We start from the raw sequence: 19,319 nt of genomic DNA, 5'->3' as shown, positions 1-19,319 counted from the left end.
CCCCCCCCCCCCCCCGGGTTTGCTGCTGCTATTGACCCAGTTACCTATCTCTGAGCCAGGAAGTCCAGAAAAGGCTGCCATCGTTTATAGAACCCTTGTATTGATCCTCTCAGGGCAAATTTGACCTTTTCCAATTTTATAAATCCCGCCATGTCACTGATCCAGGTCTCCACGCTTGGGGCCTTGCATCCTTCCATTGTAACAGAATCCTTCGACGGGCTACTAGGGAGCAAAGGCCAGGACACCGGCCTCTTTCGCCTCCTGCACTCCCGGCTCTACCCCAACCCCAAAAATCGCGAGTCCCCACCCTGGTTTGACCCTGGATCCAACCACCCTCGACACCGTCCCCGCCACCCCCTTCCAGAATTCTTCCAGTGCTGGCATGCCCAAAACATATGGGCGTGGTTCGCAGGATCCCCGAACATCTGGTGCACCTGTCCTCACCCCCGAAGAACCTACTCATCCTAGTCCGGACATGTGGGCCCGGTGCAGCACCTTAAATTGGATGAGACTAAGCCTCGCACATAAGGAGAGGAGTTGACTCTCTCCAAGGCCTCCGCCCAAGTCCCGTCCTCTATCTGCTCCCGAGTTCCTCCCATTTAGCCTTCAGCTCCTCCACTGACGACTCCTTCACCTCCTGCATTACCTTATAGATGTCAGACACCTTCCCCTCTCCTACCCACACCCCCGAAAGCACTCTGTCCATCGTCCCCTGCGAGGGCAGCAAAGGGATCCCTCTACCTGTCGCCTAGCAAACGCCTTTACCTACAGGTATCTGAACATGTTCCCTGGGGAAGGCCAAATTTATCTTCCAGTTCCCCCAGGCCCGCAAACCTCCGCCAATAAACAGGTCCCTCAATTTGCTGATGCCCGCCCTTTGCCATCCCCTGAATCCCCCATCCGTGTTCCCCGGGATGAAACCGATGGTTGCCACCCAGTGGAGCCTCCATCGAGCCCCCGTTTCCCCCGATGCCGTCTCCACTGTCCCCAGATTTTCATGGCCTTTTCTAAGTTCAAACTCTCTCTCTTTTTCCCTTTCATCTCTCTCTTTGTTTTTCCATGATCTGTATCTCCTTTTCTCTTTCTTTTTGCTCTCTTGCGTATTCAAGCAGCTTAATTCTTTTTCATGTTCAAGGTGCTTGATTTGAAACTGACTTTTGCCATTTCTAATGAGTCAGACTGTATCTCAGGCAATTTAAGTACCGGTTCTCTTTTGTATTCTGTCAGGTAAGTTAACTGCAATGTTTTGGGGAATCTAAAAGCCTATTTTTAGTCTCTGTTCGTAAGGTACTGCGTGTGACCGTCTCCACCTCCAAAAATTTCAGAACCTCTGAAAGAGCCATTGTGCACAACACACTCCTACTTAAACTGGTATACCACACCTGAAAAACAACCACAATATGCTCACCCCTCACTGTCTTTAAGTTCACAAAGTCAACCCAATAGATAGATTTTTATCCCCCTCGAGCTCCCAATTTCTTATGGGCCAGGGTTTAGAGAACCCCAAAGTGTATCATGGAGTTCACCTGACCCACAACTTTTAATAGAGTGTGGTTATGGGGAGTACAAGGGCCCACTTTACAGGTGTGGTGCACAGAGAACTAAGAGTATTTTAAAACAAAAACAATGTTTATTCTATGAATCCCATTAACATTTTTAAACACAGACAATAAACAGCTTAGCAACCATCAACTAAAATACTCCCCCGAAAGAATACTGTACTCTATAAGTAACCCTTAGTCTTTCCTTACAACATCCATAAGACAAAAGACCCTTTTCAACACAGAGATCAGATTTAAATTCACTACTGAGAGCAGTCACTTTGAAATCCTCAAATGATCTGGAGACAGTCTTTAGGTTGCAGAGATAGAGCCTTATACAGATGTTTGCTTTTCCTGCGGCTATCCGGCTCTCAAAACGAAACTAAAATATACTGTAGCTGCCTGCTCAAAAACGAAAGTGTAAGACAGACAGCCCAGCTCTACCCACACTCTGACATCACTGCAGCTATCTGACAAACACCCATTTCATAAAGGTACACCTACTACAGCTATTCAATAAACACCTATTTCTTAAAGGTGTTCGCATATGACAGCGGGAAGGGAAAAGGTTAATGGATGTTACTCACAGCGGGTGGTTGAGGACACTTTCCGTGATCTAGAGGCCAGGCCACCTGAAGGATCCAGCACCGTGTCCTCAATTATGATCGAGGAAGGAGAGCTTCCATGAGGATCGGCAACGATATCCACAAGGTATAGTTTATTACACAAGCGGGGTGCACCACGACAGTTATCGGTTCATGGCAATCTTGGGTCTATTTTTGATCCAGGGGGGCCTGTTGTGGGAAAATATCGGGGCCCATGTTTTTCTATATGTATATTTATTCACATGTCCATTCACATCTCCGTTTAATCATGTGATAAATGTACAAACGCACAAAGGCAAGTCATACCTCACTAGAAAATAGGGACGGTTAATTCAGACATCCAGGCAGGCAGCAATCAACACAGGCCATCTACACCCACAATGGCAAAAGTCTGAAAAACCCATTTGAATTAGCAAAATAATCAGGGAAACTGCACTGAGACAGACAGACTGCTCAGAAAACCAGAAAGATGGTTATCTTCGGATGAACATGGAGGGAGGCCGTTAACACCACATCACAGTTAGAACAACCCTTTGAAATGCTAAATGGGGGCCAAGAATCGGCCGGAGATGCAATTATCAGGTTTGTTTCAAATAATTTCTGTACTTAATGTGATTATACGGACCATCCAGTATTCAATAAAACAAAAAATCTATGTTTTAAAAAAAAATAAATTTAGTGTACCCAATTTAAAGTTTCCAATTAAGGGACAATTTAACATGGCCAATCCACCTAGCCTGCATATCTTTGGGTTGTGGGGGCGAAACCCACGCAGACACGGAGAGAATGTGCAAACTCCACACGGACAGTGACCCAGAGCCGGGATCGAACCTGGGACCTCGGCGCCGTGAGGCAACAGGGGTAACCCACTGCGCCATGGTGCTGCCAAAACAAATCAATGTTAATATTAAGTTTTACATTTATCCAACTATCTGTACTCTGTAAAAACAAATTAACATATCAATACGACATCGGACAGTACAACTGGTCATTGCAATGTACAATGGGAGAGAGAGAGACTCGTTGGGACCTGCAGCATTCAGGCCCGAGCCTCTGTATGTCCACATACATGTGAAACAAAGACTTTTCCTTGAAGTTCAACACAGTCTCCAGGACTCAACTTTAATTCCCTCCAACACCAACTGTCAGAATGAACAAAATGCCGTCCTGGATGTAACTGAAGCAGAAACAGTAACAGCAGAATCCACCCCATTATCACTTGTGAAGTTGTTCGTGACTGAGTAACTGCCAGGAAACACAGAATTCCTTCCCACACACAGAGCAGGTGAACGGCCTCTTCCAAGAGTGAACTCGCTGGTGTCTCTGCAGGTTGGGTGAGTATCTGAATCCTTTCCCACACTGAGAGCAGGTGAACGGCCTCTCCCCAGTGTGAACTCGCTGGTGTCTCTGCAGGTGGGATGAGCAACTGAATCCTTTCTCACACTGAGAGCAGGTGAACGGCCTCTCCCTAGTGTGAACTCGCTGGTGTGTCTGCAGGCTGGATGAGTAAATGAATCCTTTCCCACACTGAGAGCAGGTGAACGGCATCCCCAGTGTGAGCCCTCTGATGTTTCTTCAGGGTGGATAATTGAAAAAATCCCTTCCCACACTGAGAGCAGCTGAACGGACGCGGTTTCCCAGTGTGAACTTGTTGATGTCTCTGCAGGCTGGATAACTGAGTGAATCCCTTCCCACACTGAGAGCAGGTGAACGGCCTTTCCCCAGTGTGAACTCGTTGATGTCTCTGCCGGGTGGATAACCGAGTGAATCCCATCCCACACTGAGAGCAGGTGAACGGCCTTTCCCCAGTGTGAACTCGCTGGTGTGTCTGCAGGTTGGACAACTGAGTGAATCTCTTTCACACTGAGAGCAGCTGAATGGCTTCTCCCCAGTGTGAACTCGCTGGTGTTTCTTAAGGTTGGATAATTGAATAAATCCCTTCCCACACTGAGAGCAGGTGAACGGCCTTTCTCCAGTGTGAACCCGCTGGTGTATCTGCAGGTGGGATAACCGAGTGAATCCCTTCCCACACTGAGAGCAGGTGAACGGCCTTTCCCAGTGTGAACTCGCTGGTGTGTCTGCTGGGATAATTGACTGAATCCCTTCCCACACTGAGAGCAGGTGAACGGTTTCTCCCCAGTATGAACTCGCTGGTGTGTCCGCAGGTTGGAGGAATCACCGAATCCCTTCCCACACTGAGAGCAGGTGAACGGTTTCTCCCCAGTGTGAACTCGCTGGTGTGTCTTCAGGCCGGATAACTGAACGAATCCCTTCCCACACTGAGAGCAGGTGAACGGTTTCTCCCCAGTGTGAACTCGCTGGTGTGTCTTCAGGCCGGATAACTGAACGAATCCCTTCCCACACTGAGAGCAGGTGAACGGTTTCTCCCCAGTGTGAATTCGCTGGTGTGTTTTCAGGCCGGATAACTGAAAAATCCCTTCTCACACAGAGCAGCTGAACGGCCTCTCCCCAGTGTGAATGCGTCGATGAAACTCCAGCTTAGATCGGGCACTGAATCTCTTCCCACAATCCCCACATTTCCACGGTTTCTCCATGTTTTGGTTCTCCTTGTGTCTCTCCAGGTTGGACAATCGAAACCTTACCGACACACAGAACACGTGTACAGTCCCTCCCCGCTGTGAATGGTGCAATGTTTTTTTCAGACAGTGTAACTGGTTGAAGCTCTTTCCACAGTCAGTGCTCTGGAACACTCTCACCTGCTTGTGTGTCCCAAGGAATCAAGTGATTCTGTCAGATCAAGACGTGACATTTGAGATTTCTGTCTGTAATTCCTCTTCTTCTAATATCCTGGAAAAACAATTGAAAAAAGTCATCACTGTCAGTACAGGGCAGGAATTCAAAACAGACAATTCTGCTTCCGATGGAACATTCTTCCCTCTCTCTTCCCAAAAGCTGTAAATCTCCATCCCACACACTCTCCCTCCATTCTCACTCTGCTGTATCTAATATTCACCCTCCCAATTCTCCTGAAGGTGCTGATTCAGGCTGATTGACAGATCCCTGCTCACTGCTTCCTGTCCTGGACACAGTGACCATAACAAATAGGAGCTGCAGTCAGCCATTTGGCCCATTAAACTTGCTGAACCCTTTGTTGAGCTCAATTGCCGATCTCAACACTATTTTCCCACACTATCTCCCATATCCCTTGATATCTTTGTGGTGAATGTAACTCCGTAATTCACACTGTGCTGTATATACATGAGACCATGCATTTGTAAGCGCAGTTGCGTTGCCCGACCACTAGGGGGAGTACGCTGGAATGCTTAGGAGTTTGTACAGGGCTCCACCCTTGGCTCCGCCCATGACTCCTCCCCTGGACTGCTGTATAAATACCAATGCTCAGAGCCAGTCATTCAGTTCATCGAGAGTTCAACGCGGAACAGGCTGGCTCTGTTATAAGTAATTAAAACCACTGTTCATATCTTAAAGCACATGTCTAGTGAATTGATGGTTCCATCAATTTAATCGACTTAAGAAACAGTCAGGATCAATCATGGGATCAGCCCTCAAGCCTGAGCGACTGGAACTCGACCCACAGGATGCAGAGGCAAAAGAATTTTTTTCTCATTGGCTGCGGTGTTTTAAAGCCTACCTGGCGGAAGCAAGCACAGCCGAAACAACAGAGGAGCAGAAACTGAGCCTACTGCACGCGAGGGTGAGCCACAGAATCTCTACTCAATTAAACTGCGCCGGTTCGTATACTGAGCCCTAGCGCTACTCGACAAAATGTATGTAAGGCCTGTAAATGAGGTCTACGCGCGACACGTGTTTACTACTCGCCGCCAGCGGCCTACGGAACCGCTCGCAGAATTCCTGAGAGAGCTTAAAACTTTATCTAGTGACTGTAATTACCAGGCGGTTACTGCGGCAGAACATAGAGAACTTGCTGTACGCGATACCTTGTTGCAGGCCTTAGGTCAAATTACGTGCGCCAACGACTGCTGGAAAAGGGGGCCCTAAATCTTGAAGCGACTGTTGAACTTGCTACCACTATGGAGGTCTCCTTCCGCAGCCTCACCTCGTTCCCCGCGACCCCGTCATGGGCCCCCGACCAGCGACTCCCCCAGGCCTGCGCCACGCGGCCACCCAGCCACAATGCTGCTCCAGCCTGCCACTTTTGCGGCCAGGATCAGCACTCGCGTCAGCACTGCCCAGCCCGCAACGCGACCTGCGTGCGGTGAAAAGGACACTATGCCAGAGTGTTTCTAGCGATGAAAGCCCCAGCCTCTAACCCTCCCACGGCTCAAAGCACTCGTTCCCTGAATTCACAGGCCCACAGGCCCCGAAATGCTGCAGCCTGTATGCCGACTCCGCCCCCCCGCGTCATGTGCGACTCATGAGGGCAGCCATCTTGGCAATCCTCCTCCATGCGGCCGGCCATGTGCGACTCATGGGGGCGGCCATCTTGGCAATCCTCCTCCTGCGGCTGGCCATGTGCGACTCATGGGGGCGGCCATCTTGGGATCCATCCCCTTCAAACTCTGAAACTCACCTCGACGACTACGAACTCAGAGGGCAGTCATCACGGGGCCACTCCAGCACAGCTGATCGAGCCGCCGACGACCCGCAACTCAGCGCAGTCACCCTGGACCAATCGCGCCCGAAGCATCTGCGAAACTCGATGGCGACGGTCCAAATTAACGGGTACAGCACGCCGTGCCTTTTCGACTCCGGGAGCACTGAGAGCTTCATACACCCAGATCTGGTAAGACGCTGTTCGCTCCCCGTTTTCCCCGCGCAGCAAACTATCTCCCTCGCTTCGGGCTCCCACTCTGTCCAGATCCAAGGCGCTAGCTATGCCAAATTCCAGCTCTACGTCCTGCCCGAACTCTGCGCCCCACTCTTATTAGGCCTTGATTTCCAGTGTAATCTCAAGAGTCTCACCCTCAGTTTCGGCGGACCCCTGGCCCCACTCACTATCTGCAGCCTAGCCACGTTGCGAATCTCCCCCCTCCTCTCTTTGCCAACCTCACCCCGGACTGTAAACCCGTAGCCACTCGCAGCAGGCAGTACAGCCTGGAGGATAGGGTGTTCATCCGATCGGAGGTCCGAAGGCTTCTCAGTGAGGGGATCATAGAGGCCAGCAACAGCCCCTGGAGAGCTCAGGTGGTGGTCGTCAAGACCGGAGAAAAATTCCGTATGGTTGTCGACTATAGTCAGACCATAAATAGATTTACGCTCCTTGACGCGTATCCCCTCCCCAGGATTGCAGACATGGTAAACCAGATCGCCCAACGACCTCTGCCACCCGGGGGTCACCCGGCTCCCACTCCATCAAAGCCCGAAATCTGCCTTTCTCCACTGAGGAGGTAAAAGCCGTCACCAGAGACTGCCCGATCTGTGCAAACCGCACTTCTATAGACCAGACAGGGCCCACCTGGTCAAGGCTTCTAGGCCCTTTGAACGCCTCGCGGTCGATTTCAAAGGGCCACTCCCCTCAACTAACAGGAACGTTTACTTCTTAAACGCCATAGATGAGTTCTCCCGCTTCCCATTTGCTATCCCGTGCCCCAATATGACCTCCCACACAGTCATTAGGGCCCTGCACAGTATCTTCACCCTATTTGGTTTCCCCAGCTACGTGCACAGCGACCGGGGTTCGTCCTTCATGAGCGACGAACTGCGTCAGTACCTGGTCGACAAGGGCATCGCCTCGAGCAGGACTACCAGCTACAACCACAGGGGGAACGGGCAGGTGGAGAGGGAGAATGCGACGGTCTGGAAGACCGTCCTACTGACCCTCCGGTCCAGGAATCTCCAGTCTCCCATTGGCAGGAAGTCCTCCCAGATGCGCTCCACTCTATCAGGTCCCTCTTATGCACAGCGACCAATCAGACCCCTCACGAGCGGCTCTTTAGTTTTTCCAGGGGCACTACCACGGGGTTCTCTCTCACGGCATGGCTGAAGAAACCGGGCCCTGTACTCCTCAGGAAGCACGTCAGGGCGCACAAAACCGACCCCCTTGTAGAGAAGGTGCGCCTGCTTCACTCCAACCCCCAGTACACCTTTGTCGAGTTCCCTGACGGTGTCAGGACACCGTATCCCTCCGGGACCTTGCACCCGCCGGATCCAGCATCCCCTCTATCACTACAGATGCACCCCTCACCCTAGACCCCACCCAGCCGCCCCCTCGCGCTCCCGAGCCCACTAGTTCGCTCCACCTGTACCGCGCACCCGCACCAGCTAACCCCCAGCCCCCAGTCCAACCAGACGTGTATGGAGCTTGGACGAGATCTTCCCTGGAGTCCGCCATCGTACCCCAACCCACAACACCCGTCCAGCCACCGCAGGAGGCTGCAACCCCGGTGCTCCGCAGATCGCAGCGGACAGTTCGACCACCGGACAGACTCAATTTATGAACCACCACCCCCGCTGGACTTGATTATTTTGTAGGGGTGAATGTGGTGAATGTAACTCCGTAATTCACACTGTATTGTATATACATGAGACCATGCATTTGTAAGCGCAGTTGCATTGCCCGACCACTAGGGTGAGTAGCGTTGGGAATGTTTAGGCGTTTGTACAGGGCTCCACCCCCTGGACTGCTGTATAAATACCAATACTCAGAGCCAGTTATTCAGTTCATCGAGAGTTCAACGCGGAACAGGCTGGATCTGTTGTAAGTTGATTAAAACCACTGTTCGTATCTTAAAGCACGTGTCTAATGAATTGATGGTTCCATCAATCTTCACTATCTCGAAAGCTATCAATCGCGAAATGGAAAATACTTGCTGACAGACGTCTGGAGCAGAGAATTCCAAAGCTTCACCGCATCCTCGAATGAAGAATTCACTCCTCATCTTCACTTTCACTTAATTTTCCGACCTGTTCCCCATGATACTCAACTCCCTCGTCAATCGGAAATCTGTCTAACTTCACGGCGCCGAGGTTTGATTCCGGCTCCGGCTCATGAATCTGCACATTCACCTCGTGTCTCCGTGGGTCCCATATCCACAACCCAAAGATGTGCTGTAGGTGGATCGGCCAAACTAAATTGACGTTTAATTGGATAAAAAATGAATTGGGTACTTTTAAGTTCAAAAATGTTTTGGTCAGGGTGGGCAAGAGTCAAAATCCAATCCAGTGACTATCCACATGTGCTTCGTGTAAGGTTCTGGTCAATGCCCACCCCTCCACTTTTCATCCCAGTCCAGGAGGTGGAGACTGGGCTGGATGAGTAATGGCGGCCGCAGCTCCCAATATCCCCCATGCTGGAGAATTCGCTCCATCTGCCATGTGGGCAGATGGACCGGAACTGCACATGTCCAAAGGGAAAAAAAAGACTGGGTACTTCAAATTAAAAAAAGAAATTTGTCTAACTCATCCTTGAATATATTCAATGACCTCCAGACTCCACTGGCCCCTGAGGAAGAGAAATCCCGAGATTAACAACCCTCTGAGGTAACAGATTACTGAAAATATATGACGTAGTTATAGTCAATATTACAATACGAGAAATAAAAATTATATGTACTGTACTGAACCATAAATAATATATCTAATCTGTACCATATAACAACACTCGACATATCTCTGGCCGATATTAATTTATTGACCCTTAAATGTTCACTGATGCTCACTGAATCAAAAGAAGGGACTGTGGTGACCTAGCCGGCCTAGTTTTAAGCTCCATTAAAATTGGAAATCCGAAATTAAAGAATTCGACATTTTAAGTTAAACGAGTCAGCACCAGCAAATGGCCTGCTGGAAATTCAAACTTGGTCAAGTTCGAATATACAGACTCCGACATGTCTGGAACTGCCCTACCAACTCGTCATCAACAGATCATTGCACTCTATTCATTGCACAAGCCCATTGTCAGTGTCCCAGATCGAGCCAGACTCTTGTGCACCCAGAACAACAGGTTATGTGCCAGCAAACACCACAGAGGTGGACACCTGGGGCGGGGCTCAGTCTCCTGTCAAGCAGACATCAAGAAACCCATTGGCTGTTGGGACCCTCTCCCGAGATCTCATTGGCCAGAAGCCAGAGTAGTTTCTGGAAAAGGCGGGGAGGAAGGAGGATAAAAATAGATGTCCAAAGCACACCAGCAGTGAAAACCTGATGTTGGAGATGACCCTGACCAACCCCAGACTGACCAGAGAAGGAAGGAGGGAGGAAGCTGCCAGCGAGACTAACTTAGTGATGATGGACCAGAGAGGCTTGAGGATTGGATCTACAGTTCAATCCAGCCACCTTTGTGGGTAGTATAGCCGAATCCTGGATATTTCTTGTATACAAACTTGGGTTAATTTACGGATTAACTTTGTTCAATAAAGATTGTATTTTGTCCATTTTTCTCCTCACTATTAAAAGACACCTGGGTAGAAGTTTGATTAAAATACTGGTTGACATATCTGAGGTTTTCCAGATACAAAAGGATGCCCTATTGTTATTGCTCTTCCTCTCTTTCCCCTCTCCTGTACAGACAGGCTGCTTGTGGTGCCAGAAACTTGCCTCTGTTCATACTCCCTGGAGGAACCAGCCTTATCAGCCTCCAAAATGGAATACCGATTAGCGAGCGGGACCCCAGGAGACTCCTGAACTACCTGTCTCTTTCTCTTGGACTGCCTGGCGGTCACCCATTCCCTTCCTTCCTCAAGTTCCTTCAGCTGCGGTGTGACCACCTCTCTAAACATGCCTCACGATGCTCTCAGACTCGGGGATGCTCCACAGCCGCCGTTCCAGCTCTGATACCCGAGCTTCCAGGAGCTGCAGCTGGACACACTTCCTGCACACAATGCTGGTCCCGGGAACTGGAAATGCACCTGGATTCCCACATGGAGCAAGAGGACCAAACCATGGCTTTGAGCTCTCCTGCCATGAGTAAACCCTTTTAATTTGAAAAGAATACCATATATTTAAACAATAAATCAACAAAGTCCCTACCCTAATTATGTGGAGACAGTGACGTAGTGGTATTGTTGCTGTATTAGTAATCCAGAGACCCAGGGTGATGCTCTGGGGACCTGGGTTCAAATCCCACCAGGGCAGATGGTGGAATTTGAATTAAATAAAAATCTGGAGTTAAAAGTCCAATGATGACCATGAAGCCATTGTCAATTGTTGTAAAACCCCATCTGGTTCACTAGTGTCCTTTAGGGAAGAAAATCTGTCATTCTTACCTGGTCTGGCCTATATGTGACTCCAGCCCCACAGTAATGTGGTTGTCTCTAACATGTCCTCAGAGATGGGCAATAAATGCTGGCCTAGCCAGCGATGCCCACATCCATGAACAAATAAAACAATAACTTATAATTTAATATAGGATGAAAAATACCCACCAGGACTGGTGAATTTCCAGCCTCAGTGGGGGTTATGAATCCTTTCCCACTTTCCCTATATTTCCATTGTTTCTCCTTGCGGGTGTCTTTCTGCCTCTCAACATTCAATTCATTTGTTGAAGTCTTGTCCACACACAACTCGTGTTGGGTCTTTCCCTGCACCAATTCTTTATGATTTCTTCAAGCTATATAACTGATTCAAGCTCTTTCCCATTCTGTGCTCTGGAACACTATCACTCGGCTGTATGTGTATCTCGGTGCTTTTCCAGTCATGTTGATTCATAAAATTTTCTGCAGCAGACAGAATAGACAAATGGTTATCCAACAATTAAAGGCTAATGAATAGAGCAGATCTGCAGCTGATGTTTGGTGTGAGGTTTCTGTCTGCAAATCCTCTCCTTCTGATATCCTCTAAAAGGAGTTTTAAAAATGTATCACTGTCAGTACAGGATAGAAATTCAGAACAGACAATTGTAGTTTCTCTGGAACATTCTTTCCTCTCTCATTCCCCAAAAGGTGTAAATCTCCATCCCACACACTCTCCCTCCATTCTCACTCTGCTGTATCTAATATTCACTCTCCCAATTCTCCTGAAGATGCTGATTCAGGCTGATTGACAGATCCCTGCTCACTGCTTCCTGGCCGATATTAATTTACTGTCTCCTGAAAAGTCAGCCACCTACTGGGGAAACCAGAACCTGTAATTGTGTGAGAGCTTGAATCAGCCAATAGGAATCAGTCTCGGCGCAGGCTCCCAGCCGGGTCACCACTCTTGTTCTCCTTCCTCGTGACAACGTTTCCAGGCAACCGGCTGACGTCTCCGCCGAGAGCGAGAAGCCGCTCACCTCATTCCCCCCGGCCAGTGACTGCGCATGTCCAAGGGAGAAGGTGAACTGAGCATGTGCGAGGGAGAGACCACCTCCTGACCGTCCAGTATTGGTGTTGACCAATGGAAAGAGTTGGACGACCGGAAGGACTCTGGTCCTGCAGCCAATGAGAGTGATTGAAGATTGGACTTCACGTAGACTGAAACCTCCTCCTGTCTCCAACATCTGTGAGTAAAACATTTTCTTTTCTCTCCCTTTCCATTTCTTTTCTCATTCTCACCTTCAATTGGTCACTTGCAGCAACTGAAGGGAAAGGAAGTGAATCCAGGGAGGGTTCAGACTCGGGTCTCTCTCTCTCATCCTTTGCTCCCTCAGCTTGACACATTTATTTGTCTGTCCAAAAGGATGGACTCTTTCCTCATGTTCACAATTAAAGGGCTGGTTTCCCCAGGAGATGGCTGACATTTAAGGTGACAGTAAATTAATATCGGACAGAGATAATCATAATAATAATCTTTATTATTGTCACAAGTAGGCTTACATTAGCACTGCAATGAAGTTACTGTGAAAAGCCCGCTGTCGCCACAGTCCGGTGCCTGTTCGGGTTCACGGAGGGAGAATTCAGAATGTTCAATTTACCTAAGAAGCACGTCTTTCAGGACTGGTGAGAGGATACCGGAGCACCCGGAGGAAACCCACACAGACATGGCGAGAATGTGCAGACTCTACACAGACAGTGACCCAAGCTGGGAATCGAACCTGGGACCCTGGTGCTGTGAAGCAACAGTGCCAAACACTGTGCTACTGTGCCACCCCGTATGATATGTCTAGTGTTGTTATATGGTATGCATTCGATATATTATTCAGAGTTCTGTAATAAAGCACATTTATTATTATTTCTACCTGTTTAATATAGTATAATAACTGTTATATATTTCCAATGATCTCTTCCATCAGATGGTTGTTAGTCTCTGGATTTCTCTTCCACAGGGAGGGCGAGGGTAATTGAATATTTTTACGGATTAGTTGGATAGATTTCTGATTGAAGAAGGTTATGGGGAACAGGTGGGAAAATGAAAATAAAGCTGAGATGAGGAGGGATTTCTTCACTCAAGGATGTTGTGAAGCTTTGGAATTCTGTACCCCAGAGGACTGTGGAGCCTCAGTCATCAAGTCTTTCCAAGACAAAGATTGATAGGTTTCTAGATATTGAAGATATCAAAGGATACGGGGGATAGTGTGAGAAAATGGTGCTGAGGTAGATTGGCCAATGATCTCATTGAATGGTTAGCAGGCTCGATGGGCCGAATGGCCGACTGCAACTCCGATTTGTTATGGTTTCCGTATCCAGGACAGGAAGCAGTGAGCATGGATCTGTTAATCAGCCTGAATCAGCACCTTCAGGAGAATTGGGAGGGCGAATATTAGATACAGCAGAGTGAGAATGGAGGGAGAGTGTGTGGGATGGAGATTTACAGCTTTGGGGGAATGGGCGAGGAAAGAATGTTCCATTGTAAGTAGAATTGTCTGTTCTGAATTTCAATCTTATGCTGACTGCAATATCTTTTCCAAACAGTTTTACAGGATATTAGAAGAGGAGGAATTACAGACAGAAATCTCAAACATCATGTCTCGGTCTCACAGACTCACTCAATTTATCGGGGCCTAAATATCATTGGTCTTTGAATCCAGAGGGAGAATGGTTTACCGATCTGTTGACTTCAAAAGATTTTAAACATCAGTGCGACTGGAAAAGCACCGAGACACACACACACCCGAATGAGAGTGTTCCAGAGCACTGACTGTGGAAAGAGCTTTAACCAGTTACACAGCTTGAATAAACATCACACCATTCACAGCGGGGAGAGATTGTACACGTGTTCTGTGTATGGACGAGGCTTCAACTGACCAGGAAACCTGGAGAGACCCAAGGAGTAACAAAACATGGAGAAACCTTGGAAATGTGGGGACTGTGGGAAGGGATACAGAGTCCCATCTGCGCTGGAAACTCATCGACGCATTCACACTGGGGAGAGGCCATTCACCTGCTCTGTGTGTGGGAAGGGATTCACTCATTTAGTCTGTCTGCAGTCACACCAGCGAGTTCACACGGGGGAAACACTATTCACCTGCTCTCAGTGTGGGAAAGGATTCAGTAATTCATCCAACCTCCAGAGACATCAGCGAGTTCACACTGGGGTGAAGCCGTTCACCTGCCCTCAGTGTGGGAAGGGATTTATTCAGTCATCCAACCTACAGATACACCAAAGGGTTCACACTGGGGAGAGACCGTTCACCTGCCCTCAGTGTTGGAAGGGATTCATGCGATTATCCAGCCTGCAGTCACATCAGCGAATTCACACTGGGGAGAGACCGTTCACCTGTGTTCAGTGTGGGAAGGGATTCAGTGATTCATCCACCCTGCAGACACATCAGCGAGTTCACACTGGGGAGAGGCCGTTCACCTGCTCTCAGTGTGGGAAGCGATTTACTCAGTCGTCTAATCTGCAGAGACATCAACGAGTTCACACTGGGGAGAGGCCATTCACCTGCCCTCAGTGTGGGAAGGGATTCAGTGATTCCTCCACCCTGCAGACACACCAGCGGGTTCACACCAGCGAGAGGCCATTTATCTGCTCTCAGTGTGGGAAGAGATTCAGTGATTCATCCACCCTGCAGAGACACCAGCGAGTTCACACTGGGGAGAGGCCAGTCACCTGCCCGCAGTGTGGGAAGGGTTTCAGTCATTCATCCACTCTGCAGAAACATCAGCGGGTTCACACTGGGGAGAGGCCATTCACCTGCTGCCAATGTGGGAAGGGATTCACTCAAACATCCACCCTGCAGAGACACCAGCGAGTACATTCTGGGGAGAGGCCATTCACCTGCTCTCAATGTGGGAAGGGATTCACTCAATTATCCATCCTGCAGACACACCAGCGAGTTCACACTGGCGAGAGGCCGGTCACCTGCTCTCAGTGTGGGAAGGGATTCACTCAATTATCCAACCTGCAGAGACATCAGCGAGTTCACACAGGGGAGAGGCCGCTCAGCCCTGCCTTCATTTTACACAATGATCCTCTGCAGCCCACCAATACCCGAATAAACGGTTCTTATAACACTGGTCTGGGTATTAAAGGCACGGGTTTAATCCTGTGTTGTGGTTTACCTATTACCTGACAGGTACGACCAATTCGAGAGAATCGCACTACATTCTTTGCCGTCCTGGCCAGGAAGAATGCCTGTTGACTGATGCCTGGGTTTTCCGAATTTCCACAAGTCCTGCCGTTGGTATCTCGTGCTACCCGCAGTATTTCCCACAATATTTGGGATATCTGATGAACAAACATCCACTCCTCAACCACAGGTATATGAGGCTGTCTCCACTTCCTCCTCAGAACTCCGTTCTCAATGTAATAACACTTTGGAGCCATTTCAGCCTCAACTTCCATGAGACCTAACTGTGCTAATCTACACAACTCTGGGTCTGCGTCCTGGGCCGCAGTTAATGAAGTCCTAGCAAATACTTCCCCACAATTATCCTCATTCTCAAGGATAGCTTTGGCTGCTCTACCATCTGATTGTGGCGTGACTTTAATCTCTGGTGATGAACTTTGTTTAGCCATTGCCCAGGTCACCACACAATGCGGAAAAACATCTGGAAACTGTTCCTGGAACTGTTTTGTCTCCTTTTCTTCCCTCAGACTCTCTGCAATCATGGGTGAAGCTACAACCTTCACAACTGCCAAATCATTGCCCAAAAGTAAGTCTATTCTGTCTACAGGCAACTTCTTAACCACTCTGACAACCAGATGACCTGACAATAAATCACACTCCAATTGTACTTTATACAATGGAACTGGGATATAATCTCCATTTATCCCATTCACCAATACCTTGGGCAGGATTCTCTGTCCCGCCATACCAGAAATATGTTGCAGGGGGCCCCCGGGATTCTTCATCTCACCAGCCGGCCAATGGGGTTTCCCATTGTGGGCAGCCCCACGCCATTGGGAATTCCCCGGGTTGCCGGTGAAACGGAGAATCTCGACAGCGGAGAATCCAGTCCCTTAGCTTTCATTGAACTCTTCAGAGGAAAACACAAATCCCTCTCCAGTAAGAGAGTTTGTGTAGGACCTGTGACCCTTGAAATAATTTTGGGTTTGGCTCCATCATTTGATGAAAATGGGGTGATCTTCCTCTCAGATCAAAGCCCTGCATATCTCTCATCGACCTCATTCACCACACCTGCTTCCACAGCAGAGTTTACCTCAGGTCTCCTAATTTCACTTAGAGCTACTGTCTGCTCTGTGCTATTCTCCACTTTTGATCCCTGTTCAGAATCCTCCTTATGAATCTGAACAAGTCTCATGGGCTTTCCTCACAACGTCCAACAGGCTGTACGAATGCTTCCCACTTTATTGGAACGGTAACACTGAGACCTTTGAGTCTCACCTCCACGCTCAGTCCCTTCCTTCCTGGTCTGAGGAGACGACCTCCGAGCATTCCCAGCTATCTATTCTTTACCTTGGCTACCTCTCTTCCTTTCACTCTCCCACTTCCTATCCTTAACCAAATTATGGGGCTGACGGAACAAAGATTTAAATTTATGGATCAGCTCACAATGGTTAGCCATTATTGCTGCTTGTCTAGCGGTCATCCCCCTTTGGTCTTCAGTGTGGATTCTTATCACAGAAGTTATTGAATTCTTAAATTCTTCTGGGAGAATGATTTTACTGAGAGCACCATAGCTGGTTTCAACACCCGATGCTCATACCCACTGATTAAAATTGTCCTGTTTAACCTTTTCAAATTCAGTTTCAGTCTGTCCTTGTTGTTTCCTTAAATTCCAAAGCTTTTGCCTCAATGCCTCCAAAACTAATTGAAATACACCCAGAATAGTCTTTATCTTGTTGTAACCGTGAGACAGCCCCTCTGACAGGGAAGTATAAACTTCCTGCACTTCCCCATCAGTTTACTTTGCATGAGGAATGCTCTCTTTTCCTTCATCAACTCTATTTGAGTTGCTATTTTCTCAAATGCCATGAAGAATATTTCTACATCTTTCCCCTCAAATTTTGGTAGGGCCTGTATAAATTTAAAAATATCCCCATTAGGATTTGGACTGGGAAGGGTTACTCCTCCTTTTTAACTTTCCTCACTTCTGCCTTTAACTCCAACCGTAATTCTCTCTCTCTCTCTCTCTCTTTCTTCTCCCTCCCTCACTTCTCCTCTCCCTCTCTATCTTTTCTTCCCTTTCCCACATCTTCATGTTTTTAAGTCCCTCTCATGCTCAAACTGCAACCAAATCCTCTCCAGACCGGTGTCCCCATCAGAAAGTGCTACACGTCCTGGACTACTTGCTCATGAGCTCTCCTGTGTTTATCTTTTTCATTTTTAGAACACCCAATTCATTTTTTCCAATTAAGGGGCAATTTATCATGGCCAGTCCACCTAGCCTGCACATCTTTGGGTTGTGGGGGCGAAACCCACCCAAACACGGGGAGAATGTGCATACACCACACAGACAGTGACCCAGGGCTGGGATCAAACCTGGAACCACAGCGCCATGAGGCAGCAGGGCTAACCCACTGCACAACCGTGCTGCCCGCTGTCCTGTGTTTATAACAGACCCAGGCACTCAACTAATATATAATATGTATGTCCCTTCCTAAATTTAACCGACACCTCTACTTTTAATTGACTTGCCAATTCAATCACAATACTCAACCAAGGCAGTGGATCAGTCCTTTCACTCTGGATCACCAGCTCGCGACTTCTGGGTGACTGTGGCGATATCTCTTGTTCTGTTGACTGAAGTCCATCCTCTTACTTCATGTTGTGTTGCGTGTCGAGCTCCAGAGAATTGTAGCTCATTAACCCTTTCCAGCAATTACCTCTACACATGGTCTGATGGTAGTGAACCTGTGGTTCTGATTGGCCCAAGCAGCCCATGATCAGTTCCTGATTGGTTAAATGGGGCACGATCAATGTCTGATTGGACTCTGAAGGATATCGGTCACCTTGCTGATGTGTGATGTCACTTTCTCATTGTGGTGTCACTTCCTCATGATTAATATTCGTCAGGCTCATCATCCTAACTGATACCATAGAACCACTGAATCCCTACAGTGCAGAAAGAGGCCGTTCAGCCCATCAAGTCTGCACCGACCCTCTGAAAGAACACCTTATCTAGGCCCAGTCCGCACCCTAACCCCACCTAACCTGCACATCTTTGGACTGTTGGAGGAAACTGGAGCACCCAGAAGAAACCCACGCAGACACAGGGACAACGTGCAAACTCCACACAGACAGTGACACAAGGCCAGAATTGAACCCGGGTCTCTGACGCTGTGAAGAGGCTGTGCTAACCATAGTGCCACCGTGCTGAGATGATACATCTTTAGGTGTCATGTGTAACTTCTTAGTGACTGCTGATGACTGAAGCAAGTTACTTAAATATAAATAACTGAAAGTACACAAGATACACAAACCTAAACTAATACAGTAATTCCTACTGAACACAGAAAATAAATCCATAAAGATGATTGGTTTGTTAAAGTTTAAGTAACAAGACACACATTACAAAATACCATTTTCATTCATAAATTACATATTTCTGAGAAATAAGTCACAGAAATGACATAACCACAACACCATTACAGAAACTGAGAATAAAACCCACACTAGTGGAGAAAATCTGTTGTCGAATTTGAAGGAAAGTGACAACTTTGCTGCAAGTTGAAAAGTGAACACAATTTAAGACACAGAATTTCTCCAGCATTGACAGAATTAAACTACAAGAAACGTGTATCCCCAAATCCTGCAATAAAATGTAACAGATTTTCATTCAGCACTAGTCCTGTGGTAAAACCATAAAACTGAACCTACTTTGGCCTCAGACAATATGGCACAAGTCGTTTGTCAAGGACGAGTGCACCTGAAGACAGAGACTCACATTGTGCAATTTCGGATTGAGTGAATTGTTTCATATACCATGATTCTGTGATAACTGAACATAACTAACAAAAGCTATTAAAA

At 48.0% G+C, this 19,319-nt stretch overlaps 2 protein-coding genes and 1 pseudogene across 3 annotated transcripts in view; 1 reads left to right on the top strand and 2 right to left on the bottom strand.

Moving 5' to 3' along the window:
- LOC119951358 (zinc finger protein 229-like) overlaps positions 1–19,319 on the bottom strand; it is a 394,086-nt gene that overhangs the window by 201,879 nt on the left and 172,888 nt on the right. The window lies entirely within an intron of this gene.
- Positions 3,162–4,527, bottom strand: LOC119951381 (annotated as a pseudogene).
- Positions 14,068–15,458, top strand: LOC119951548 (zinc finger protein 229-like). Its single transcript, XM_038774741.1, has one exon. It carries the CDS (start codon positions 14,223–14,225, stop codon positions 15,456–15,458), a length of 1,236 nt encoding a protein of 411 aa, XP_038630669.1. The 5' UTR covers positions 14,068–14,222.

The sequence above is a fragment of the Scyliorhinus canicula genome, chromosome 17 (genome assembly GCF_902713615.1).
Source record: "Scyliorhinus canicula chromosome 17, sScyCan1.1, whole genome shotgun sequence".
NCBI lineage: Eukaryota > Metazoa > Chordata > Chondrichthyes > Carcharhiniformes > Scyliorhinidae > Scyliorhinus > Scyliorhinus canicula.
Note: the sequence above shows the minus strand (reverse complement) of the source record. Positions and strands in the feature narration are given on the sequence as shown.